At 39.9% G+C, this 28,000-nt stretch overlaps 1 protein-coding gene across 1 annotated transcript; it reads right to left on the bottom strand.

The window, feature by feature from the left end:
• Positions 1 to 56: 56 nt before the first annotated feature.
• Positions 57 to 27,983, bottom strand: vps41 (VPS41 subunit of HOPS complex). The gene is made up of 28 exons (XM_033639280.2): positions 27,781 to 27,983; positions 27,367 to 27,405; positions 20,572 to 20,679; positions 19,089 to 19,166; positions 14,865 to 14,939; positions 13,814 to 13,876; positions 12,196 to 12,261; positions 10,510 to 10,629; positions 10,284 to 10,430; positions 10,131 to 10,197; positions 8,713 to 8,810; positions 8,165 to 8,294; positions 7,915 to 8,030; positions 7,700 to 7,818; positions 6,101 to 6,182; positions 5,866 to 5,958; positions 5,627 to 5,754; positions 4,662 to 4,806; positions 4,527 to 4,568; positions 4,393 to 4,443; positions 4,172 to 4,309; positions 4,038 to 4,092; positions 3,812 to 3,952; positions 3,575 to 3,711; positions 886 to 985; positions 751 to 795; positions 574 to 653; positions 57 to 429 (listed from the first exon to the last, which is right to left on the bottom strand). The coding sequence occupies exons 1-28, from the start codon at positions 27,799 to 27,801 to the stop codon at positions 349 to 351; spliced, it is 2,565 nt and encodes an 854-aa protein (XP_033495171.1). The 5' UTR covers positions 27,802 to 27,983; the 3' UTR covers positions 57 to 348.
• Between the last annotated feature and the right edge of the window lie 17 nt (positions 27,984 to 28,000).

Raw genomic sequence — 28,000 nt, 5'->3', positions numbered from 1 at the left:
TTTTCTCTCTCCTCAGAATTGACTGACGTGCCTAATTATCAGACACAAACCACAAACAGTTTTTATGTGATTTTATTTTTCAGAAGTTGCAGACATTTCATCAACAAATCACATTAGTGGCAAGCCGAACAAGTTCTTTATAGTTGTTAGATGTGATTATACAGCGACAATCCAATATAAATGGTTTGCATTTTTGCGAGTGCACAGTTCGGTGGGTGATGGAAAGTGATATGCATTGATCAACGCACTGACAGTAAAGGGAAAGCAACGGGGGTGGGGTGGGGATGGGGGGTGGGGGGTGGGTGGTAAAAGCATCAATAATAACATTGTGGGTGCGTAAATCCGTGTTTACTTCTTCATTTCCAGGATTCCACTTCCTGGCCCACGCTTCTTCGCACTGCAGATGTTACAAAACTGCACCACAGGAATCTGAGACAGGAAAGAGAGAAGAGGTTCAGGAGGAGCCAAGTCATGTTTGACATCCTCAGATAAAATAGAATAATGCCTAAAACTAAACACCAAATGAAAGACATAATGTGATATGTTGTGTAAAGAGTGACACAGATTACTTACTGTTCCTGAGGATGGTAAACATTCCTTGTGAAACATGTGCCTGCAGTGAAACACCACCACGTTGAAGGGTTTGGCCATGTCTGAAACACAGGTGTGAAGCAAAAAAGACAGCGATGAATTGCTGTCAAATGCAACACAGCGGTAAAATACTTGGATACAGCAACATTGCAAACACACCTGACGGTAATATTGTAGCATGACACGATTCACAAATGTTCTCCTCTGAAAAGAAAACAAACCCACATGTGAGTGCAGTTTAACAATGACTTCATCTCCCCCGATTCTGAATGAAGGCAAAGATTGTTCACTCACCGTCGACCCTGACTCCTCTCATCTGGGTTCGGTGCATCTTCTGGAGCAGAGAGAGGGAGTCTGCCACCAGGATCTTCTTACATCCCTCCCTCAGAAGAATCTGAGAAACAAGAAAAGGAAAACTGGTTAACAAGCAAAACAACAATAGGTTAATCATTCTTAAAATGTCATGTTATTTCCCCCTCTAAAATCACCCTAATTATTGCTTGAGTGAAACCTTATTACCTTCGCAAAGTATACTGTGTTTTTGATTACAGAAAAACTACGGGTCCCATTCTCTCAAGACTCGGTGGAAGGGTGTAACATGAATCAGTGCTGCATTCACATGGAATCACAGAGACGGCAGACTGCATATCATTTTAGTGGACTAGAGCAGCACGGTAAAATTAGGTGATGCTGGCAGAAAATATCTGTTGTAACTAAATGTGCCCCCCCCCCGTTAATGCGAACATTCCTCCTAGATAGTTTGGGTTAGAGCTAAGGGGTTCGTTTAGGTTTATGTATGGGGAAATACATATTGAATAGTCTTTGACACAGCACCTGAAATGTTAATGGTAGACTGCACTGCCATTCAAAGTTAAGATATTTTAACTTTTTGCCTTCCTCCGTGACAGAAATTACAACTGGATGTGAGGTAGCTCCTCCACACAAGACAAAAACATGAGTGATCTCAACAATTACTGGACATTACTAGAAAAATTAAACAAAAATAATAAACATTTATTTAATTTAATATGTGTTATACAAAACAGCATCACTATCGCAACATATTGTCATGCATGTTTCGTTTTACTGCACTGCCACTCAGTTCAACTGTCTGTTCATTTTTTTGTCTGCTGTCTACTCTCTGCCTGATTCTATGTGAATGAAGCATAACCCATTAAATTTTGGACACAGAATATTTTTCACTTTTGCTAACACTGTGAAGTAGGGCATTTAGCTTTTGTTGAATAAAGGTCATACATCCTAAAATCCAGTAGATGGGAGTAAAGTTCAACAGTGACAACACACAGCCAACTGTAGAAACATGATGACTCTAAACCACAATTCATATTCTCAGGTACCAGTCATCCTCTGGGGTAGCCTAAACACAAGGGCGCAGGTTTCCTTTCAACACTGGGGGACACATATATGAAATAAGTTGGTGGTGCTATGGCAGAAAATTTGGAGCATCAAACACTAAATTTCCTGCATTCTGGTGAATTTTTTAGGCAGCAATTTGTGTCTTTTTTGCATCAATTTATGGTGTAAATGTTTTTAATTTTCTCAAAATAAAAGTCTTCTGCTGCTTTCATGTCTGTACTGGGGGCAACAAACTCACATGTTCTAAATATTAAGAGGGGGCCTATGCCTACACATGTACTTGCTCAAACTTCATACAGAGAGCAGTCATTATGAAGCATTCTGGGACCGTGGTTTCATGGGAGAACTGGTTCAACTGTAACACTGGAAACATAAATAGACACATAATATGCAACTAATTCTAGTCTCTCACATCCAAATGGGAATTAAACCCGAACGGAGACCCTAATTTAACTTTGACTGAAGTGTTTTTGATATGAAGCTGCCATGTTCATGATGTTATTTCAGTCCAAGTGTTTGATATTTGTACATATCTGCTTTTAACAAATGTATGTAAAAGTATTTCCAATTTAGGATCACACAATAAACACACAGCTGAGATGATAAGGCTTCAGCTAAGCAACTATATTTTGATGTCATTTTAATAGTTCTGGAAACATATCCCGATATATATAGTGGTTGATCTTGCTGATTTGCATATCAAAAAAGTCTGGGCTATTGGCCTTGGCGGAAGTCTACTCTGTCTGAGTGCCCTTCTAGGTACTAGATGGAGCTAATGAGGTTATATGATTCACATAAATAGTCATTTTCCCCTGGGACAGCCCCTGCGTACGTACTGAGATGGGCATACTTTGCCAGTGACTGTTTATCTCATGTGTCCTTGAAGGTACCACAGGAATGCGGTTGCCTAATTCAGAGCACCTGGACAGTGCGCTACCAGGGAATAAAGCCCAACTCCAGCTTTGCTCTGTCTCTCTGCACATAGACTCATCCAATCCGGCATCAGCACGCTTTGGTTTTTGTTTTGCTTTTGCTTCACAAATACACTTCACTATGTTCACCTGTTGACATGGACATTACTGATGATACTGACTGACCACAATCCATACTCAGTTTTTTCTTTAGTTGTTTATTTCATGGCCCAGGAGCCAAGTTATGACACCCTCAAATATAATTTTCCCCTACTAATTATCCGTGTGTATAAACACAGTAAGACATAGTTTGCAAAAAAAGTATTTAAATATTTTGTTCCACTTAGATTGAACATGCAGCAGGATATAAAACAGAATCACTTCATTTCTTTTTCTTGATTTTTGAGCATTAATGCAACCCCCAACTGACTATACCGGTGTATGATGGTAAATTTAAGCAACTGTGGATATTTTACTTACTTTTAGTTTCACCAATACTTGTGCATTAAATTATTTATTGCTGCTTTGATATCTGTCTTTATCTCTTGATCCTTTTTATCCTTTATTTGAGCTGAACACAAGCTGGACTAATAGTTCAGAACAGTGTTTATAGCTGTACTGATAATCTGTTACCTGTTAAAACCGATTTCTCAATTATGAAGAGCCCAAGCGAAAAAGAAAGTAAGATATCAAACCTGTAGATTGTAGTCTTGGAGGATTTTCACTAGAGAATCTCTGAGGTTTGGGATCTCCATGCCCTCCTTGATGCGATGGATGAGCAGGATCGGATCCACGTGAGTACCGATGTTATTAAGGAGTCCAGTGATGAATGCTGAGGAGACAGAAGCAGCAAAGAATTATTATGAAAGTGAGAAAATGACTACAAAAACAGAATTAACTAACTACAGGATCAGTGGGAGACTGTATCGTACGTGGTTTGTCAATAGAGTAAGAGATGAGATCCTCCCAGAGCTCTGCATCGTCCTGTTCTTTGGCAAACTCTATGGCCTTGTCCACGTCCTCCAGCTCCTCCATGATCATCTGCAGAGCCCGCCTGCAGTTCCCCATCCTGCCTGGGAGCCAACATGTCGGGTTAGTTAACTTTTAATCATTCAAACACACTTAAAAATAGGAAAACAGACTTCAACTTTGACTTACTGAGCAGGAAGACAGTCTCCTCTACAAAGTTCCTCTGCTGACAAACCTCCAGAGCCTGAGAGAAAAGAGACGACACAAGTCATGTCTTGTAGCTTCTGGATACTTGAATGCGCATCAGGGTGACGTCTAAGTACCTTTTCAAGCGGACAGTGCGTGCTATCTCTCAGGAAAGGTAAGAGATTGGGCCGGTCATATTCAGCGTACAGGCCAATCTGTCTCTCGTGGTATTTTTGGCCTTTGTGGTGGTCCCGCTTGAACAGTTTATGGAGGTACTGTGGGGAGAAGATGAGTCACATCAGTTCTGAATTAAACTTTAAGAGTAAATATGATTACATTTAAAGTTATTTCAACTCACCACATGTAGAAGCTCCGGCCTGTCTGATAGTTCTTCCACCACCCTGTCTGTCTATTAGAGAAGAGAAGCAGGATCAGTGGGCAGCACATATCCTTAATAAAAGAGTGAGAGAAGGAGAGGGAGGGTACACTCACCGAAATTTTGTCTTCATTGTCGAGAAGCATGTCAACAGCTTTCTGTGAATTTAGAGAATTTATTACTCAAACATCTCTCTCATGAAATGAAAAGTAATAATTAAATATGCAAACTGCCATGTTGTCAGGTTTTACCTCTTTGTCAAAGTCCATGAGGAGGACGATCCTGTCCTCAATGGAGGAGAACAGGTTGTGTTTGTGGATCAGCTGGTAAACATCTTTGTGCCTCAGTCGCAGGTAGATTTCTAAGGCTCTGTCATACCGCTGGTCGTACGTGTACCTGCACCAGCACCAACGACAACAAGTTACTTTATAAAATGGGAGCCTGTGTCAGCTGTCATTTTTAAGTGCAAAAAAGAACTACTTTGTCAACCCTACAGGCCCTTCAGACAAATATTGTGCAACCTAGCATATAAATACACAGAAATTGATTTCAAACACTCAGAGTTGTTTGAGTTTCTAATAAGTTCCTAATAAGTGACACTAACTTCCTTGCAAATGCGTATAAAAGTATGCATAAGATATGAACTTTTTCCATTTTGTTGCTATATTAAAAACCAGTATTTGATTATTGCACTTAATATTTCTTGAGTTGTTAAAGGAGTGCACATGTTAAAGGGACAGTTCACGCCCAAATCAAAAATACACATTTTTACATTCTTACATGCAATGCTATTTATCAGTCTAGATTTTTTTTTGGTGTGAGTTGCCAAGTGTTGGAGATATCGGCTGTATAGATGTCTGACCTCTCTCCAGTATAATGGAACTAGATGCCACTCAGCTTGTGGTGCTCAGAGCACGGAAAAATACATTTAAAGAACTCAACATCAATGTCTCTTTACGGAAATCATGACCCAGTTACTCAAGATAATCCACAGACCTTGTTGTGAGCAGTTTCATGTGGGAACTATTCGCTTTCTACTGAACTACACCAGCCAACCATATCACTGTGCAGAAGGGAAGCGTGCATCTACTGCTAGCTCACCTGGAATCACTTGACTACTCACACCAAAACAGTCTAGACTGATAAATAGCACTACAGGTAAGGGGAAAAATATGTATTTTATTTTGAGGTGAACTGTTCCTTTACAATCACTTACAGTTCAGCCAGCGTGGTGAGCAGGGTTCTGTTGGTGGGGTCCTTTTTTAGGTGATCAGTGACTGCTTGAACGATGGCCATGTTGTTATAAAGCTCTCCAGGCCACTCCCGGATCAGTGTGGCAAAACCCTTTTGTGGACAGCAGCATAGGAAGTGGGACAAACCAATAAGATGACGTTCAACCAGTGGATTAATAGTGAATTTGTACCAGGAAGTCAAGACGAGTAATAGACAAAGTACCTCATAGTCAGTTTTGAGGAATTCGTGCAAGATCATTTCATAGATGGCCGGTCTGAGACGCAGATCTCCTCTGGGCAGATACTGACTGATGGCCTGAACATGGAGAGAGGTGGAATAACACTGATAAGAGACTGATACTGGGGGGAGAGAAGACACAAACCTTCCTGAAGAAAAAGCATCATTATTTCATTGTCAATTCACTACCATAATCACTTTGATAATTAAGTTCTCTTACCTTCAACTGTCCAATGGTCTTGAACCTGTAAACTTCATTTTCCCATAGTTCCATGTTTTTTCCAAGAACCTTTTGACACTTCCTGAATTAGAAAAAAACCCATTAATCATTCAAATTAAATGAAGACTGATTTTTGACTTTGTTATCAATGGACCTGCTTGTGGCTGGAGAGTCACATTAATTAATAAGATGTGTTATTCATGACATTAAAGGGTAAGTTTGGTATTTTTCAACCACGTCCCTGTTCTAACATGTTTTTCTTTCAAATTGACTAATGGGAACAACAATTTTGGTAATTGCTCCAGTATTGAATGAGAAGGCAGCTGCAGATGGCAGCAGCAAAACAGGTTGCAATGTAACCATTAGGGGCATGTTTGCACCATCAATTTACGTTGACTAAAAGTTCTTGTTTTTGCCACTGACAGGCTCAGATTGTTATTCAAAGAATCTGACAACATTACGGAAAGGATCCCTACAGAAACTAGGGATGCACTGATCCGATATCTGGATCAAATATCGGCCCCGATATCATCAAAGTAGATGAATCGGGTATCGGAAAATGCAACCTATACCTGAGGCGATCCTTTCCCTTTAAATCTATTGCGACGCGAGCTACGTCATACATCATGGAGCGAAGGAGAGAATCTGTTGTGTGGAGGTATTTCACACTATTTGACCTGCTGTTGCACAGTTGTTTATTTTTGTTAAAAATAAATAGTTCATCATTGCATTCGTCTGTTTCATCTTGTTTCATTTTATCTTAGGAAAGAACTGTGTAGTCATCAATGCCTGATGCCTCTAGTCTTTTCTGTTCTACATGTAAAGGTATATAACTTTTTACGTCAACCATGGTATCGGATCGGTATCAGGTATTGGCTGATACTCAAAGCCACAGCATCAGGATCGGTGTCTAAACTGAAAAAGCTGGATCGGTGTATCTCTAACAGAAACAGACTTTTCTGTTAAAGAGAAAGATCCTTTTTGTTTAACCAGGAACAGTCCTGAAATAGCTATCACCAAACCCTCCAGACTCCATTTAAATAAACAGTAATTTTATCATCGTAAAACACACCTCATTCAAAGTCAACAGAAACATTATAAAACTCACAAAAGATATCTTGGTTTGTCTTTCCACTGTTCCAACAATCTCCAACTGCACTTTGGTTGAAATAAATACTTAATTCCCCCAGTTAGATGTGAAAAAATTGCTGGCAGTCTAAAACTAGTGTTTATTTAAATGGAGTCTGGTGGGTTTGGCGATGGTGATTTGGGGCTGTATCTGGTTGAACAAATAAGTTCTCACTCTAAAATAAAGGTCTGTCTCTGTGGGGATCCTTTCTATAATGTTGTCAGACACTTATAATAACAATCTGAGCCTGTCAGTGACAAAAACAAGCACTTTTAGTCAAGCTTAACTGACAGTGTGAACATAACACCAATGGTTACATCGTAGCCTGTTTTGCATTTAAAATATTAAGATTTTGTGATTTGGACAACGCAGATGCGAAAAGGAAAGATTATAAATACCTCACACACACACTCACAGTACAACTCACCAGATGGACTGAATGACTGAACATATGCCGAAGTTAAACCCACCTGGCAGCAGCGTCATAGTCTCCTTTCTCCACTAAGTGATTGATGTACGCCATCCCAATTTTCTGGACGTCGTGTCTCTTGATGTTCTTGAAGCTGATCTCTGCAGCCATCAGTGCCTCCTGTCACAGTTAAACCACAATAACAGGACACACAGTTAAACTATATAATTGTAAACCGTAACCTTTTGCAACATTCGTAAAATCAAAAACACAAACCTCATATTTCTTCTTCTCAAGCAGCCAATCGATATGGTCGTCCTGGTCCCGCTCCTTGGCCACGACGATGTCTTTGGGACTGATGATGTAGAAGAGTGACTCTCCCTCAGAATGTTCTGTTAATGAAAATACATTTATGCCTCTGCGTACTGCGCATTACAGCTGACATTTGACGGTCGATGCATAATGAAATCAGAGTGCAGCAAAAGGCCGCGTGACATTTCTCTGAGGGCTGTTTTTATAGTCTCACCAAGGCGGTAGTCTCGGCACTCGTTGTCTTGGAAGTTGCGCACGGTCAGTGCGTCTGAGGAGATCTCCTCGCAGCTCTCAGGGAGAGGCTGGATGATGTCGAGGCGAGGCCGTGCACGAAACTCCTCATCCTGCACACACAGAAGAATTTTTAAAACAAAAAAATGTTTGTTTTATTTGGAATGGTGATTGCAAAGAAGTGTGGAAGAGGGACTATGTTCCTACATATGATTTATGGTAAAATGAAATGGCAAACACATTACATCTGGAGAGACTGATTCTATAGTGAGCATAGAGGTTTTGTCTTTGCTAAGATTTGGGACCCTGTACTGAAATTCTTTTGGAGTGATGGCTGATGTAATGATATTTTTTAGATGAAGCACCTTGCTGTGCATATTTTGACTACTACTCACTACTAATACAGTACTAATCACTCTGTGGCCACTGTTACATATGATGTGCTTTGCCTGTTGGTTTTGTTTGTCCCATGTTTTTTTAATGCTCTAAAAGAGCAAATAACATATATTTTTAAAAAAAAAGTATTGCTACCATGTGGTCAGAGTTCTCCTTCACGAAATACAGGGTGACGAGCTGATCTGCCAGAGGTGCCAGGCCACTGATGAAGAACTCGGTCTCAAATGCAGACACTGTTTGAAAAGAGAAACCAAACAAAGGTTCAAAGAAATATCAATCAATCACTTATTTCTCACATGGAATCATAACTTCTTAACTTGCACGTTGTACTTTGGTCCTTTCTTGTCTCTTCTTACATTGATGGCTGCTGCTTTATATTTGTTCATGTTTCTGGATGGACTTCTAAGTTGTGAGTAAGACCATCACAGTACAAGTATGCTGTATTGTCACTGCATCTTCAGCTGTTTAAGAACTAAGAAGCCATTTGTTTTTAGCCTCACGAACACATTAACAACCCAACCAGAATGTGAGGTCTACTGTATCGACTTCTGCTGCTCTCCTTGATGTTAGTATGTCCCTGCATCGTTATCACTGACAGTAATTCCTGTCTGTTCCCCATAGTGGGCAGACAAAGTGATCTGCATCTGGATTAGTCTTTTATCATGTAACTTTGATTTTAGTTAATGTGGCTGTTTGTTATTTTATCGTACCAATGTTGACTACCATGTTTTAAGCCTCTCATCTAGTTTTATTATTGCTTCATGTTGTATTTATTTTAAACCCTTTATTTAGAGTATTTTTAGATATTAAGACAAAAGTTAAACACCATAGAGAACACTGTGTGGTTGAGTATTCATGAGTCCTCGTGTTAAATGTCCCTTTATTGTCCACAGACATTCACAGTGAAGCTGCATCAGTGTCTTCTGAAATGAAAACAGTCCATTTCTCCCATTTTCTGAGGAATATTGTTCCTCTTGACCTCAGAGAAAAAGGTTTTTTTACATTTTAAAGATCTCCTTGATTATGTCCATCCATTGTTTAAGGCTCAGAGGCTCAGGTTTGTACCAGTTCATTGTAATCGCTTTCCTGCTGGTAACAAACAGTATTTTACACAGATACCAATCTTTTTTATTAATCACATCTTCCCTTATTGCACTAAAATACAGGACTTTGACATCAATAGGTGCTTTATGTTGTGTTTAATTTTACTTTTGCGGTTGCCTGATCTGACTTTATGTCAGTGGATCTTTTCAATATTGTACTCCCTTTGAAGTGTTTTTTCATAAAACACTTTTGGTAGGAAAATAATGCCTTTATAAATAGGTGCAATACAGCTCTGCACCATCAGTGGCTGACTTAATAATAATATTTTTTTGTAAATAAGTAGTAAGTAAGTACCCAATGTAGTTATCTAAAGTACCCCTAGGGATACACGTACCCCCAATTGAGAAAGACTGGCTATAAAGAAATTTGTTACCTTGGTTTAGAGACGTGCTCTATAAAAGATTTATTATCATATAATTTATTATAATGCGCAGCGGTGTATTTTATACCTATTTCCACGTAGCGGCTGGGCAGATCTCTCATCTCAGTAGGGTTTCTCTCTTTCACAACACAGATCTGGTGAGAAATAAGTAAATTACAGAGAGTCCGAAACACTGGAACAGCTTGTGTCTGTGATGAATTTAAATCAAAAAGTAGCAAACCTTGATGGAAGTACCCCAGCCGACAATGAGAGTGCTGTTGTCCTTCCAACACAGGCTGCAGGGGTACATGTCAGGCCTCAGACTGACGTTATCCCGCAGCACGTTTGTGATCCGCTGTTTTGTACTGATATCATAGATTTTAACTCCCTGAAAGAAACCAAAACTTTAGCATTTTACACATTCAGTATTGTACTTGTTTTTATGGTACAAGTGACTGATCACTCACCACATTGTTGGCCCAGGCGATGAGGTTAGCTCTCCACTGGATGTTTGTGATTGAGCCCTCGCCTTCATGCAGAACAGATGTCTTCCAGCGACTCAACCAGTTTCTTTCATACAGGAGAAGCTGAGAAAGAAAACAGTAAACCATTTAACACTACACAGTGTGCAGTTGTGCAGCCTGGCCTACAGAGGGCAGTAAATGAACAGCACATTGCACAGTCAGGCACTGTGTCTGATAGAAGGGTAAAATAGCCTTATAGATTAAACTTAAACTGTAGGGAACTTTCTCATTCATATTGCAAATGATGAAGTGAAACCAGATTTTAGTCCTTATTTAAAGATCTTAACTCCACTTCAAAGCATTTAGGCACAAAGACCATGAAGACAGATTGTTCATTAGACTCCATCTAAGTGAAAAGAGCTTCGCATTAGCTTCAAGTGATTTTACAGTCTCACATGGTTGACGTCATTTTCAAGCAGGAGATGGTGTGAGAGCCATAAAGAAAGAGCTGAAAAACTTGACGCATTACAGGCATGATTTCATACATCTGTCTAACTCTCGTCCTAATGACTTCTTTAGGATACACGCCATTTATTTTAGTTACTGTGGGAAGTGTAAAGTATAGACACAAAGTATTTCAACACAAACTCATATGTCCTTATGCATATTTAATTTCTTCGGAGGTGTGGAAGCTCAGCTAGGGTGTTGTGTTTTTAACCACAATGCAATGGGGTATCAAGGCGGCCGCTGGACTACTTCATCAACCGCAGTTTAATGTTCAGGCCTTGTATTGTACACACTGTGGAGGACAAAGCCTGTTATTCACATTCCCTGCATTGTTACTGTCCTTACTATATAAACTGATACAAAATGTGCATAATATTACCAAGGATGCCGGGAGAAGGTTGTATAGGCTCTTTAATTCAGCGGTTGGGCGATGTTAATAAACAGTTTGCTCTACAAAGAGATGATATGACAAAAGAACTGTGGAGACAAAATTGAATTTCCTTTGACAGGATGTGGCTCCCGTTGAGGCTTATTGATTTTCATCACAGGCACATTGTGGAGGCCTTCACAACTTGGAACTGAGAGGAATCAGCGCCAATTGAAAGAAAATGGCAAAGTAACACTAACAATGGGGTTTCATAAAAAAGTTGTTTTTCCTCACCCCTGTTGTATAAATGTCAGTATACTTTATTTATGGCTGGTTTTACAATGACGCTACTTCCTCGCAGTTTATAGCTGTGTGTACAGAAATTGGCATGTGGTAATATGTAGGCGGTTTTACTTTCTGAAAAACAAAATGACTAATGTCTAAGATGGTTTTCACCTTCCCTCAATAGAGACATACCTACCAGAGATCGCTGTATGCGCCCGGAAATCCTAAGACTATGTACCCTCTTGATAATGACATCTACTTGCCGTGCTTGTGAAGCATTGCCTTTCAAACACTGTTGAGCGAACAGCACTTTGTGAAAGTGGGCAGCTCTCCCGAGAGCACTCCAGCAAAGAGACAGAAAACTAAGAGCCTTTCACACCAGACAAAGGCCTGTGCACCGCCGGCACCAGCCGAGCTAAAGTGAGAAGGTGTGCAGGATTCGGTTTCACCCGGACGCAATCAGGACAAATTATTGTGGCAGGGAATTGCCATAATGACTGCACCAGTAAAAAAGTACAACTCACACCTACCTTGTTGCCCCCAGTGACAAACTGTTTGTAGTTTGATCTGGTGAACTGAGGGTGTAATGCCACCACCTGCAAAACAATCCATGAGGGGCAGGTTAGACTACACTGTCAAAACCTTATGTTATATGCAGGTTATACTAGGGCTGGGTATCATTTAAAAAGTTAAGATGTCAGTATTAATACCAGAACCCTTAAGTCTCATTTCCACCAAGCAGTCCGGTTCAGTTTAGTTCAGTTTGTTACACATTAAAGTTATTTTCTGTTCCATCAGAAAAAGTTGCACATAGCTCACTGATCAAATACTAAAAGGTGGTGCTAGAAACACTGCAGTCTGCTGATTGGTCAAGAGAGAATTGTTACTCTTACTCGACAGGGACTCAACGCACAAACTCGACTCCAAACACTTCAGCTTAAATGTTTAGCATAAGATTTTAATCATGCGGTAACAACCCCGCCTACATTAAGGAGTCCTGTGAGCTGTAGAAACACAAAACAGGCGATACAACAGGCGTGTACTATAGCCGTACTTTTGAACGTTTTAGTGGCATCTCAGGACGCTGACCTGTCAACTCTGTCAATTACACCATGCTTGACTTCAACACATCACAGGCTGTGTGGGTTGTAGCTGCTGCAATAGTGGGACAATCACATGTTGCATTAAAAGTACAGTTTGTAACTTTTATAAAATCTGTAATATTTGCTGACATTGTCACAATATCCACACAGTAGTACATTAGACCGATAATCTGTAGAAAATTCATGTTCCTCTGCCTCCTCGTAGTGCTTCTAATGGCATTTACTAGAACCTAGAGCTGAATGAAAATAACCAATCAGAGATGAGGAGTCTGAAACACAGCTGTCAATAATGTCAATCTCTGCGGTCATACGGTCAAACTAGGCCGCGCTGATCAAATATTATTCAAGATTCGGTCACTGCATTGCATATTTCTGGCCTCAAGTGTTTTCAGGAGCGTATTTTAGTGTACTGTTTAGCTGTAGAAAGAGAACGTTTGCTCAGGCTGATGGGCAGCGCTTTGTTTGAAGCTGAACAGTTTCAAACATGGCAGCCTGGCGACAAACATTCTCATTTTACAGCTAAACATTACACTAATCTATGTTTCTGAAAACGTTAGAGGCAAAAAATAGGCAATGCAGTTAGTGAATCTTGATTTGTATTTGAACAGGGCTGCTGAGCACTGTGCCTTTGATGGGCTGTTTTTGTTCATGTGTGGTAAGGCCTTCGGGAGCAATTTGAAGGGGCAGAGGAACATGATTTTTTTCAGTTTATCTATCTTATGTAATGCTGTCAGCATGTAGTGACAGTTTCAGCAAATATGACAAAAATTATGTTTACAGAAGTGTAGCCTCACATAGAACAGAACACTTGCTGTGATTGGTTTCAAGCAAAACCATACAGGACAAATAGTAATTTTCTTTAGATATTGGTACAAAAAGGGTTGAGTGCAGGTTTCGTGTGATTGGTGAAGTTTCAATACTACTTGTGGTTATTTCAGATGAGACCTTAAATGTATCAAGTATCGATACCCAGACCTGAGTAACGCTGTTGTTACAGACGCATGCTGAGGAACTTAAGTTTTCAGAAAATCTGATTTCAACTTACTTTGATGGGACAGTCAAAGTTCTCATGGAAGCCCTCTCTTGTATAGAGACCAAACACTTGAACCTGAAGCAAAGATGAGACGGCAGAACAACAAGCAAAAGGTGAATAACTCAAAATTTCTTCTTTAATTGCTGCCTCTGCAACTATCCAAGGCCAGCGGGGGGAATTGTGGTCAGAAAAGACTTTGATTGGCTCCCTACTTCTCCGCTGGGTCACCAATTAGTGGACAAGTTGATTCTTCGAACCCCGCAGGGTTTAGAAACAGGAGTCCTCATCTTGGACTCGACCACAGCCTCCGTTGGCTACAACAAACCCTAATGTACCATTAGAGTACATGACACCCAGTTTCTCTCCATCTCAGGCCCCAAAAAAGAAGACTTTTTTTTTTAAAGTAGAAGAATAATATAAAACTCTGATGCAATCTCCTTTTTCGAAGCGCACCAGCGATTAAGGATTAAGTTAGATTTTCAAAGGATTAACAGCCAACTGAATTGGTTGAGGGCAAACAATTGCTGTAGCATTGATTTTAATTGTCTGCTCCACTTTTTTTGTGCGACAAGATCTTGTTTTTGCCACCAGAGTGCTAGAAGTAGGGGGAGGGTGATATCAGAGAGCATATCTTGACTGCAAAATCCATGAAGGATGGTGGTAATGATGAGAAGAGACAAGATAACAGCAAGGTGGAGAACATGGAGAGGGTATCCATAGACGGCTGATGGCTGACTGACAGCTCGACGGATCTGAGTGCAATCCTTTCCCCTACTATTCAAAATAGGTACAAGCTTTTTATAAATTCACGCATCATGAAAAAAATATGTATAGATATGGTGAAGATAAAACTTCAACTTAATGCTCTGACTGTGGAAGAACTGCCTTCTAAAAATTCACTGCCAAACACCTCAAGTTCCACTTCATTAGCATAAAGTTTAACACTGATAAGATGAGTTTTATATGAATCTGAGGATGAATTATGGAAGATGAAAAACAGTGATTTTTTTCCGCTGCAGGCCCAAGGATCAGTAACCAGCGGTGATGAGCAGAGAGATCTCACCTTCCCATCCTCGGAGCAGATGCCCACATGCTCTCCACTTTCATCCAGACTGATCTGGTTGATCTTCACTGAACTCTGCGGAGACACAATATCATGGCATCTTTTTTTAGAGGCGGCAGAATATCTTTGCGGCCGGCCAAATGCTGCTGGCTGACATTTTACCCCATTAAGTGAAATGCCAGAAAAAGCGAACGGCAAAAAAATTTGAGTAGGTAATGGATGCACAGTCCCATATGTGTCAATGTATAGAGCGTGGCATTAATACTGTGAAGGTTAGGGGGTCCCATATCACTGCTGATGCTTTTAAATTTTACACATTCATGACACTATAGGGCTCTTTACATAAAAGAATCGAGCATATGGCATGAATTATAGCAAATGTTGCTTAAAAACCATCCTTAAAGGAATATTTCACCCGCAGAATGATCATTTGTATATCAATAACTCACCTCGTGTCACATTGGATTTGTAAAGAAATCTTTGTTATTCTCGCATCCTTCCATGGTGAACGAAGAATCCAAAAAGTAAAGTGGACTTGGAGTAAAAGGGGGCCGTCTTTAACAAGAGAAAAACTAAATCAAAACATCTTTTTACAAACTCCCACATAATTTGTGAAGTGTAATCCAAATGCTATTCATCCAGTCATGCGCTCATTATTTCCCATACACATGCATTTTTGCTAAAGCTTTACTATCTAAAACACCAGATAAACTGCCTCATGTACGGACAAGTAGCGCGTCTGGGCAAGCGTCAACCTCTGGGACTGAGAAAGGAGGCCGATGCCTAAGAACCAAAAACTGCAGTTCCCCTAATGGCCACTTGAGGCTGGCACCAGAAGCCAGTCAATCCCCATAGACTCCCATGTTAAAATGCCCAACTGTACAGCGCAAATAAACATGTTTACAACCTGGTACGAAACAGTTTTTGTCTCTATAGCTAATTTAACCCTTCATGACAACTGTGCAGGGGGTGATTTTTTATATTTGGCATCTATTTTCATTTCATTAAGGTTTAAAGATACACATAGTTAAGGGTGGGGCCAAATATGGTCACTTCTGGTTCTAAAAAACCAAGGTGGCAACCTAAAATGCTGAATTGAGTCTTCAAAATGACAGTCCACAAACCAATTGGTGACTTCACGGTGGCCACATTCATTATTTTTACATTCATCATCATTCAATCATTAGTTTATGGGGCAAATGACTACATTTGAACTCTGGTTACTGGAATGCACAAGCAGAGTTCAAATGCACGTGCTTGGCCAGGAGTGTTACTAGTATGCAGAAGTGTTTTAAATATCGTGCTTTTAGCAAAAACGCATGTGTTTGGGATATACTGAGCACAACTCGATAAATAAGACTTGGATTATACTGCATGAGTTGTGCGAGAGTTTGTAAACAGATATTTTGATATGGTTTTGCTGTTGTTAAATGCAGCTCCTTTTTTCTCCACTTCATCAAGAATTTTGCCTGTTTTTGAATTCTTCATTCGTTTCTTCAATAATTCAGCGCAACATGAGTTGAGTAACTGATGAAGTATTCCTTTAAAGGTCTGACTGTGTAGACCAAAGGAGAAAACGTTTTTGTTTATCATATATTTACAGTTTCTCCAGTGCTTTACAGTCACTAGGCATTTGGTATACATTATCACAGAAAATCCTATTCCGCCTTTCACTGAATTCTGACCGGTTCATTTTGAAACTACGTCACAAATCCATAGGCCAGAACTCAGCAGTGTTTCTTCTATTCAGTGAAATAGCTACCTTGTTTCTTTCAGGCAATGACTGATAACTGGCAGTAAGTTCCTTAGGTGAGTAGCACTTGAATCAATGCACTCAGCAGGGACACTGCAGTTAGAAGCATAAGTGCAGGTACATTAATGTCAAAAAGCCCCGTTGTGCCGGCCAAATCAGCCTTGATTACTGATTTTTTTTGACTTGCAAATTAAATTACAGTTTAGAAATCATTCCTTCCAGAACAGGTGAGCAGAAATGTATAGGGAAAGTAAAATAAAGGGTCTATGTCAAGATCGCTGCTGGTTATAAATCCAACACACGCCAAATGTCTTCTCATGCATCCCTACTGGAGCTAATGTTAGAGGGGACCTATTATGCTCATTTTCAGGTTCATACTTGTATGTAGGGTTTCTATTAGAATGTGTTTGCATGCTTTAATGCTCAAAAAACATTTTATTTTCCTTATAGAGTCTGTGCTGGAACACCTGTATTCACCCTCTGTCTTAAACACTCCGTTCTGGCACCCATCTCTTTGAGCCCCCTTCCTAAAAAAAAGCCCAGTCTGCTGTGATTGGTCAGTGTTTCAGGGTCTTCCGTGTCTTGGCGTCTCTGCACTGTCACTGCAGCCTGACCGACTGTAATGGATAATAGCAGCACTTTCTACTGAGAAAAATAATCAATAAAAGCTTGATAATAAAACTCAACCAGACATGTTCCATCAGGAATCTGATCAAAAATTGGGGAGAAATTAATAACATCAGCAACCAAAAGATACATTTTCCTGACGTCAGCATGCAGCTATATAAGGGGCCGTACACATGCTGGATTTTTGGCGCACTAAATTCAATTGTTTTCAATGAGTTCAACATTTCGAATGTAGAAGCGTGCACCGCATGTCATGTGACAAACACCAACCAATCACAGCTGGCAGATATCTTTCCCTTCTTCTGTAAATGTCTGTCCATGGTAAATATGGAGGAGAAATTAATCAGAGCTTTACATCTGTCCTATGGACAATATTTGTGGCCTTATACACACTTCCAAAACAACACCTAGAAGAAGATCAGCTCTGCACTAGGGATTTCTGTTAAGTAGGCGATGATATGGTACTGGTTATGGTCGCTTAGCAGCCACTAGTCTCGCTCACCAGACCTTTCTCAAGAAAAGAAAGGTCTGGCTGGGCCGACTCTCACTTTAACATTGGAGAAAAAAAATGCCCCGGCTGCTTGTATTTCTTTCAACCAATCACAATTGTTCTGGGCGGTGCCACAGCAACGGTGCACTTGCAAAAATATTGCCAGGGGGAAACAGGTTTTGGTGTAACACGCCCACAAAAATATCGTCTACAGGACGTGAACCATGGCAGAAAAATGGCTACATCCCCGCAAGATCAAACACCGCAAAAGTTAGTAAAGGACGTGTTGAAAACGGTTGAAAACTGCTACACAACTGGAGGTGGTAGGGCGGAACTTCAGCGGGTGGCTCGTTCCGCCCAATGAGAGGCTGATCTATGCAGCGAACTTCCGCCCACTCAGACTAAGCAGCCACAGACGCTACCTGCCTCCACACCCTTGAAAATAGGCACAGAGTAGTGCCCAGCACCCGACCTCGTGTTTTCCAGGTGGTTAAAGACTCGGTATTTGTACAGCTCCTAGTGTAAACATCATGTACATCAACATGTAATCCATTGGAAACAGAGTTTTCAGATTGGTCTGAAGCCTGAGTTTTTTCTCACAGGATTACTTTTACATATGTTTACCTCATTATTTAAAATAGGCTACGTTTATATGACAGAAAATAAGGAAAGCATAATAGGTCCCCATTAATGTCCCTGCATTAAATGGTATATCTAAATGGCATGTGTTTTGGGGAAAAAAATGACTTGAGGACTGAATATATCAACATTTTGGGGAAATATGCTCATTTGCTTTGTTGCAAAGAATCAGATAAGAAAACCAATATCTCACATCTGTCTGTTTATTATTAGGCTATGGCCAGCAGTTGATTGGCTTCACCTAATGGGTATAATGTTGACCATGTTTACCATCATAATTGAGTGTTTGAGCATGCTAACATTTCATCATGCAGCTGAGGCTGAAGAGAATGTCATTAGTTTTGCAGGTATTTGGTCAAAATTATTCAAGAAGTCAAAATTTTGACCTGATGATGGCGCTATATGAAAAGTAAGTATAATCATGAAAAGTGATTAAAATTTATCCTGAGTGGAACATTAATGTCTGTACCAAATTTAATGGAATTCCATCCAATAATTGTCAAGACATTTAATTAAAGAACATAAATATCAACCTGCTGGTGATGCTAGAGGAAAAGTCAGAAAAGTCCTTAGCATTACCTAGTGTTAATATTATTAATAATATATATCATATAATTACTTATATTAGCATTAGTCTTTGGCGTGGCTAAAAAGTTAATCACGGTAGGCTTAAGGAATTTCATCACCATGATCTAAAGGAATTTAATGTACTTACAATTTCAAACTTCTGAGTTACATTTCCTTGGATGTCCAACAGGAAGACTTTTCCAAAATGGGTACCTAAAGCAAGAAACTGAAAAGGGACACATGTAATGTAAATTAAACCGTAAGACATGTAAAACAAATTCAAGATTAAAAAAAAAAAATCTTGTGCTGATGACGGCTGTGGAAGAGGATAAAAAAAAATAAATAAATAAATAAAAAAACACTTCCTGGAGCTGGAGCGACATGGGCAGAGTGGGGATTGGGTGGGCTCGGAGGCAAAACTGTGAAATTGCAGGGGGTGGAAAAGCCCTATTTATTAAAGCATACAGTGTGAAATGGCATTTTTTTTCTCAAATTAAAATGCTTAAGCATAATAAATGCACTGTACATCTGACTTCTTCCCATGCTCCCCATGCAACCCAATCACCTCCCTGCCCAGCACAGAGCTATTATTTCTCCTGAGCAGCAACTGGTTTCTGTGTTTTGTGCTTCAGCAGAAGTGCATGTGTGCATATGTGTGTGTACGTGAGTCCACTGGGACAAAAAAATTATAGAAACTGGGGGCTTTTGGCATTAGATTAAGTGTGTGTTCTTCCACCCCAGCCCCTGCTCCATGCCCTCCCTCTAATCCCCCTCCCTTCTCGACCAGCATGTGGATGTGCGGCGAGCCCACCATGCTTCAGTGCAGTCTATAATGAAATGCTTATATTTACAGGCACAGCTGAGCATGTCAGACAGAGCCCCTGCAATCTCCCCAAATAAAATAACCAAAAATAAATAAATAAAGGGTTCAACCTTGTGAGGCGGAGCGACTTTTAAAGGGATTTATCAGAATGGAATTGTTCAAATGAAATTCCGATTCAGACACTTAAAATATGAGGCAACATAGGGCAATATGTGCCGTTGGTGGCTTTAAGGTTGTGGGAGTGGAGGGGGGCTGGTGTGACCACACAGGTAGCTGCATTGGCAGAAGGTACACAAGCACAGAAATCCCAGGAAGAAAGACAGTCAGATCAAATTTAGAATTTCAGCAAAGCAACGTCTCTCACTGTGGCACCGTTACTATTTTGAGGTTTAAAAAAAAGGGACCAAATCCTCAAAGTAAAAATAAATAAATGAAAATCAATAGCGGTTAATAAAACATCAGGTGAGGAGACATAACTGGGTATGACTTTTGCTCTGCTCAGGCGTGCATGTGTGCTGCTGGTGCCACAACGATTAACCATCTCACCTAGAGTGGCGCTCTTAAAAATATCAACATTGGACCAGCGGAGGAGAGGAGCGAAAAATATGTAAGGGTGGGAATAAAAAGAGGGAAGACAATGGCGCCTGGTGTCTTCTAATGTAGCTCCCTGAGAGGGAAAGCAGAGGAAGGTGAGAAAAGAATGGGCTGCCATCTCTCGAATGTGCACATAAACTATGTGAACTCTGTACTTGAGATGGGTGGACTCAAGACTGAAATGCCCTTGTGGATGGTGGATTATAACCTCTACCTTGTCATGGACGGTCATACAGCTGGCTGCATCCTTCTGGAGGATTTCTGTCACCCCATTGGAGAGCCTCTCATACTTCAGCTTGGGCTCCTCCTCGCTGTCCTCCTCCTGGTTGAGAATGTAGACAAGTAAGATGGGCTCTCACTGTAAAATTGTCTTAAAAGGTATTCATTACAACAACACAGTGTCCTCTCACAAATGCTATAATTCACAGTGTTCTTTGAAAGCCAATGACAAAACTCCAAATATACAAAGTGTCCACTTCAAGACATTTAAATCCTGTAAATCCGATTTGAAGGGGGCGACATGACTTTATGACTTCAGATCTCTACTTAAAGGTGCCCTGCAGAGTTTTTCACCACTAGTGGCACTATGGAGCAATAATTTTATGTTCAAGGCCCCACACATTCTGCGTTTGGTTTCCCACTATTCCACTGGATGACAGGTGGTGGAGGTAAAGCACCACAAAACGTAGCAATGTGCCAACACAGGCAGTGAAGAAGAAGACTGCTAGGAAGAGGTGAAGGACTCAAATCACGTGACTTGACACGAGTCATACATATAGTCACAAATTTGGGGCTATTTGACCTAGACTTGAGACAGATGACTCAAAAGGACTTTACTTTTTTAAATCAAATATTAGAATTTTTTGTTTTTGAAGCACGATTGGGTGATTTCTTGTGCACTGCACGCAAACCAGGCAACCTACTAGAACATGGTGGACCAGGAGAGGCCAATGCACGAGGTGGCTATCCTGGAGGGGGGTTTGTCCAAAAATAATAAAATATGGATTCAACTACCATGTTGTAGATGACAGTAGTAAGAATAGAACAGCGGTATGCCTGCAGGTCAAAAATAAGCAAAATGACCGCCGCAACACCAAACTACAAAATTCACAAAGAAAGGTGCGTCAACATGTTTTTTTAGCTAACTTGTTAGCCTATTGGCTGGTCAAACGCTAGCGTTTAATTATCAGAATTTCACTTGACTTGTGACTTGCTTGACCTGATCAACGATTTGACTTGTCCTGCTTGACTTATAGCAGGGACTCGACTTGACTTGCTTGATTTTCACCACAGTAATTTGGGACTTGCTTAATGTCATGTTCACACCAAACACAATGCGAATTTTTGCATCACGGTACTCGTGCAAGTTTAAACGCTAGAATATTTTGTGTTGATGCCAGAATAACTCGCGCCATACATGCGTGAAATCACTGAATAAACTTCCAACAGTACATCGTTGGCGTCATATGTCCCTGGAGGATCTCAATGCTGATTGGCTATCGCGGCATAAGTTGGTTGCCGAAGTTTAGATTTTCAATTCTCACGAATAAGCATATGATGCAAACTCACACTACTCGCTTAATTCATGTATTTCACGTGTGATCACAGATGCCCTCAAGAATTTGCATCTAATTGCGTCTTAGTGTTGACTTTACTTGTAATCACTTGCATTAATTGTTTTATTTGCGCCTGGTGTGAACACAACATAACTCTTAAGGGTTAAATTTGAGACTCGCACATGCGTGACTTACTCTCCCCTCTGCTGCTAGGTAATAAACGTGGATGTCAATCATTCATAATTCTAAATACTTTTTAAAAAAATCAGCAGTGCAAAAACAAAGAAATGCATTCAACGCACCTTTAGTCATCAAAGATAAACAGAAAAACTTTTTGTATGTTAAAAAAACAAACTCCACAGGGCACCTTTAAGTCTATCACTCATGAAATAAGCTTAAAACAATTATAAGGCTGGTGAAATGGTTAAAAATACATATAAGACCATTAATAATATCAATGCATGCACAATCACATAAGATGCCCTAAACTGACTTGATGTTTAACACAAATAATGTGTTCCTCTGTTCATCATGTATAACTAAAAATGTAAAGCCCCTTGAGTAAAATCTGTGATTGACTTGGCATGTTGTTGGTTTTTAATCTACATTTAGCTGAGAATTATACTTCCAACCTATCATCACAATGCAATAAAGCCACAGCTGATGAACACGTCATTACCCAGCCCTCCATGGTGATATGTTTTAGGGTTTTGTTGCTTACATTAAGGTGTGCCACTTTAGGCACACACTAGGCAGAATATACAATTTACCTTCACTTTACTTGAACATGAAGAAAAAAGCATCAATTTAGGGCTGCACCTAACAATTCTTTTCATAACTGATTAATCGGCTCATTATTTTCTGGATTAATAATTTTGTCCAAATATATTTTATTAACTATCATAAATGACAACCATAAAATCTTCACATTTAAGAACATATATGTGCTTGAAAAATGACTTAAGTGATTAACCAATTATCAGCGTAGTTGCTGAATCACCTTTTGATATCAAATAATTTTTTTCAGTTCTACTTCTATTTACAGATATACAAACATAATACTAGAGAATAAACACAGTGTCACTAAGCAAGACACTGAACCCAGCAGGACCACACTCATGCCCGTTCCTACATGTATTCTGGCCTCTTCAAAGAAATTCATATGTCTCACATGTGTGTGTCGGGAGATGTATGCACAAAGACAAATTTCCATTACCTTGCGTGAAATGCAGCATAAAGTAATCTTTATTTTTTCATGCTACAGTTCATCCCCAGTGACATACATGAATTTAGTCATTTCATAAAGCAAACTTAAGGTATTCTACTGTGTTACACTTTCCAGCGTGAGCCAACATTTGCGGCCAGTCACAGCCTGAATATTACTCATAATTCAGTTTATAACCAATGCTGCACAGTCTGTGGCTGCCCAGAGGGTGCATCAACTCAAAACATTGTCTGCCATTATGTGCTACTGGGTTGGAGGTGGGGGACAATAGCGTGGAAAAATGTTATTTTCAAAAACAATCCTTTCCCACTCAACAACGCCATATCTAGGCTATTTCCTGTGTATTCTGGTTGTGAGATTTCTGATGCGGGGGCATTTGTCACGGGTTTCAAAGGTGTATCAAACAACAAAGGCAAACTTCATCCCCAGGGAGAAACTACCCATTTCCAAACTTTTGGCATCTCTTCTAAGTTGCCTTTTGTTTTTGTCAACTACTGAGATGGCCTTTGTGCTGTTACCATTTTGGCCATATTCTTTGCCAATTGCCAGTTAAGATACAACAGCCTGGACCGAGCTTTCTGTGAAGAAGGCAGTAGTCAAAAACTTATTATCTGGATGGGAAAGAAGGACATGTCCTCTTCAGTATTGACAAAATAATGAATCATCCTGCCACCCAAACCTCTCTTTCTTTTCATCTAAAATACAATGTACAGATGGGGGATGGATAATGAGAAAAAAACAGAATAAATGACTAAAGAAACTTGATGAATGCGATAAATGTAGAACAATGTGCATTCTGAGCTACGGCCTTTACAATGGAAGACATGTTAGACAATGCTCTCCTTGAGGCTGTTCTGGAGGTTTGTGGTGGCTCATCTCTTGTTTAAGACACTTTTTGTTTTGTTTTGTTTTTCTTTAATTTTCCCACTTATCTGTTATGCTTTTAGGGCCACAGTTATTAGATTAAAGCACATTTTGTGACTAAACCTCTGCAAACTTCCTCTGTGTTTTGTCAACTACTGAGCTGACTTTTGTGTTACAACCGTTTCTGCCTATTAGCATTTGAAATACAACAGGCTGACCCACAATATTCTTCAAATACTCAAGGAAGAATACGCTTGTTACAAATAATTTGAGGGAGTAAGAATAGAGGGTGTCGATTGGTGTACAGATTGTGCCCACATCAGCATGTTTGTCAGACTCAAACTCTTCAACTATTTGTGTTTTTTGGTACCGTAGCTGTCATATCATGGCAAATAATATGACAAAACATGGACTAAATCTTAGACATTAAATTAGACTTAGACTTTAAATTACGTTAGGACTGAGCACACATTTTATACACAAAAAAATCATCAGATTAGGACCCAAGTGATTGGTCAGATACTTCCTGACTGATTCTCCTGACTCTCTATGTATGAATTTGTCAAGTAAGTCTGATTATTATGTTCCAGTGCTAAAGTAAAGAAGATGTACAATTAGTCTGTTACACTCTTAGAAATAAAGTACTAACTAGAACCATGTAGGTACCCTTTTAGTTTCCTAAACCTTTTATAAAGGTTTCACCTGGGACCATTTCAGAGGATTCTACCTAAAACCCAACATAAAGGGATATACCTTGATCCACCTACGAAAGGTCCTACTCAGAACCCTCTATGAGAGGTTCTATAGAGAGCCCTTCTGTGGTGTAATGGGTCCACCCAGAACCCTCCCTTAGGGTATGATCCAGAACCTTTCCACCTTCTTCCTCCAACACTTCATCCAACATCCAAAGGGCATTAGCACACTGTCGCCCAAACAACCAACACATCCTGCACTGATAACATAGTCCTTGTCGGGGGACACATCAGGATGCATTGGGGTTTATGATACAAAAATGTGATAAAATGCATGTCAGACCACCTCGGCAAGGGGTTTAAGTAATCAGATCATAATGTGTTTCGGTGGTTGTTTACACTTAGTGCTGTTGACTTGTGACTAGATCACCTAAGATGCATTTTAATATAAGAGTGCTAACAAGGATCCACCGAAGGGTGCCTACCAAAAACCCTTTTATATTCCAAGGTATGGTCGCAGAGATATACTGCTTTCAAGGTTTACTATGATAGTTGACGGTTATCATACGGTGTACATTTGCTTATCTATGATATTTTTAAAAAAAATGCAACTGGAAGGGCAATCTCCCCTTTATTTTAGTTATCTTCAAAGGGGAGAACTTTTTAGACATAATTCCATTAACTAAATGGTTTCATGTTTCAGTTGTAGTAATAAAATGTTGTTCATCCAAAAACAAACCTTCCATTTTCATTCCTTTAAGTGTCATTCTGACTGATAATAATAAAAATTCTATAAAACCTTGATACCGTGTAACCGCAATATGGCTATCGTACAGTGAAAATGTCATACTGTTGCAACCCTTTTTCAAAGGTTTCATCTAGAACCCACCCAGAGGGCTTCAAAAATAGTAGTTGACTACATCACCCATGATCCCTCTCCCATTAACCATGGTTTTGGTTTAACAGGTTAGCCTGGGGGCAAGGGAACCACGTGCAGCTGCTTGGGCTTCATGAGGCTCCTAAAGGTCTGGGGCTGGCCCCCAGTGCGACCAACAAACTCATAGTCACTATCCCGTTTTTATGGGGTGGAGATTTTGTGAAATACTACAATAATTGGGGGTTATTTCCTATTTGAATTATGCAGTAGGGTTAGGAGCTAAAATTTGGTTTCAAATTAGAACCTAATACATCGCACCAGATCCCCGAAAAAAAACAAAATCTGCAGACCATGTGGTATTGTATGGAATGAATTGATGGAAAAGATTATCAACTATGGCAGAACACAACTAACTAAAATAATTAAGGGGATTCCTGGTACACGTACATTTAAAAATACCATTTGAAACATGTGGTTGAAAATTAGCCAGCTGGCTAACACTGGCACATTTACAGGAATGTTGATTAATGTGTGTTATACTTACAAATAAAATAAAATAAATGAAATGGGTAAACATTTTAATATTTGAGGGTGAGGATATCTTAACACCCATGCCAAGTCAGTTTTCTTAGTCTTGTAAGTCACCCTTGGAGAACCCTTTCTTTAAAAAGGTTTCGTCAGAAGAAAGTGGTTCTGGGTGGAACCTCAGCCCTTCAGGAAGAACTCTTATTTCTAAGAATGTGCTGTAGCAGTATTATGTGTCATCTATTCCAAAAAGGGTTGTCACCACCGTACTCCAAAGTTAAAATGGAAACCTATTTTCTTGACTATGTGAGGCATCAAAACAAGACCAATCATAAAACACTTACAACCAGCTCTACTGCTGTATTTCGGTCACAACAAATCAGACTAGTTTGGCCAGATTACAAATGTGGTGAAGAGCATGCCTCTTACTTCCAAGATCAAATTGTTATCCTGCTCATTTCCTCTGTGTGTTGCAGTGTAGAGCACACAGGCCCTCACTTCCTTTATCCAGTGAGTCTGCTGTCAACCAGGTAACAACAGCAGCAGCTACATTATTCTGCAGTATTCTTAGTAAATAATCAGCTGCTTGCAGCCACTTGAAGGAGAGACACAATCTCACAGTCCTTAGTGCTTGTTTCCCTGTGAGTGTTCATGTCCTGCAGTACTGAACACACTGTGCACAGACAGAAAACAGGATGTGGGAGCTCTTTCTATAGCAAGCCAGGAACTTTCCCCTTTTTCTATCGCTCACTCGTAACTGTTTTCTTCTGAGAGCCATTCTCTGATATTTCATTCAATTCTCTGCTTCCTATAAAGACACTCCCCTCCCTGCCAAACTGATGTATAAAGCTATATTTTATTTAGCCTACTTGTGATTCTCGGAAGCACAAGTGTACTGTAACATGCTGAAGCTCAGTCATGATATTGATGGATCTCGAAAGCCATCTGTAATTCATGAGTGTTTGACACCTCTCAAAACCTGACAAAGATCCTTCCGGGATCAAGCCGGGTTGATAAAGGCTGGCTATGTATTAAAGTCCTTTCAGTAGGCAGTGAGTTTTACTTGAGCTCAAAAATCACCCATGCTTGACAGAACTATGCACACTGCTGTCATTGACAATATGCTGCTGTTGATGCATTTCAGTATGGACAGACTGGTGCAACTGCATGACACTTTCAGATGTAATTCTTTTACCTCCATATAAACTTCCTCTCACTATTTGTCTGTTTGTTGGAGAAAGTATTGGCAGCACAATGTGATGTTTCTTACCTCAGACTCATCTGTGAATTCCTCACTTTGTTTTCTGCCCTGAATGAAGAGACATTTATAATGGGTTTCAGCAGTCTGTCATTAAATGCCTTACTATAGTCAAGCACCACAGCACAGAGGAGTAACATATTTAAAGCATGTGTGGATTAGGATATAATTTAAATCAAACATAGACTGTAGAGATTAGGCACTGCAGCTACAATGTTTTACATACAAAAGGCAACACATCAAATCAATACAAAGCGATGACATCACAAATTTAAGCTTTCACTACAACTGAAAACATGAGATAACAAGCTAAACCAAAACAAAAGGCCACTGACAGCATTCACCGATCACAGTTCATATTAATTTTCATGCATACACGTATGAAACATCAACATTAGCCAGCTAAAGTTAGCATGCTGTGCTTACCTGCTCCTCCACTTCCGCCATCGTTATTAGCTGTATCCGAGTAAAACAGTTAAACTATCTCAATACGTTTTCAGAGAATACATGATAAAGGTCCACAATATCGCAGCTAGGTTTGCTTCATGTCAAGAATATCCACAAAATCGTGTTTGTTGTCGAAGCCTACTCCTTCTGTCATAAGGACATCACATGACAGAAACAAAGCCGTGAAGCATTATGGGTA

The sequence above is a fragment of the Epinephelus lanceolatus genome, chromosome 20, assembly GCF_041903045.1.
Source record: "Epinephelus lanceolatus isolate andai-2023 chromosome 20, ASM4190304v1, whole genome shotgun sequence".
NCBI lineage: Eukaryota > Metazoa > Chordata > Actinopteri > Perciformes > Serranidae > Epinephelus > Epinephelus lanceolatus.
This window is presented reverse-complemented; position numbering and strand designations above follow the sequence as displayed.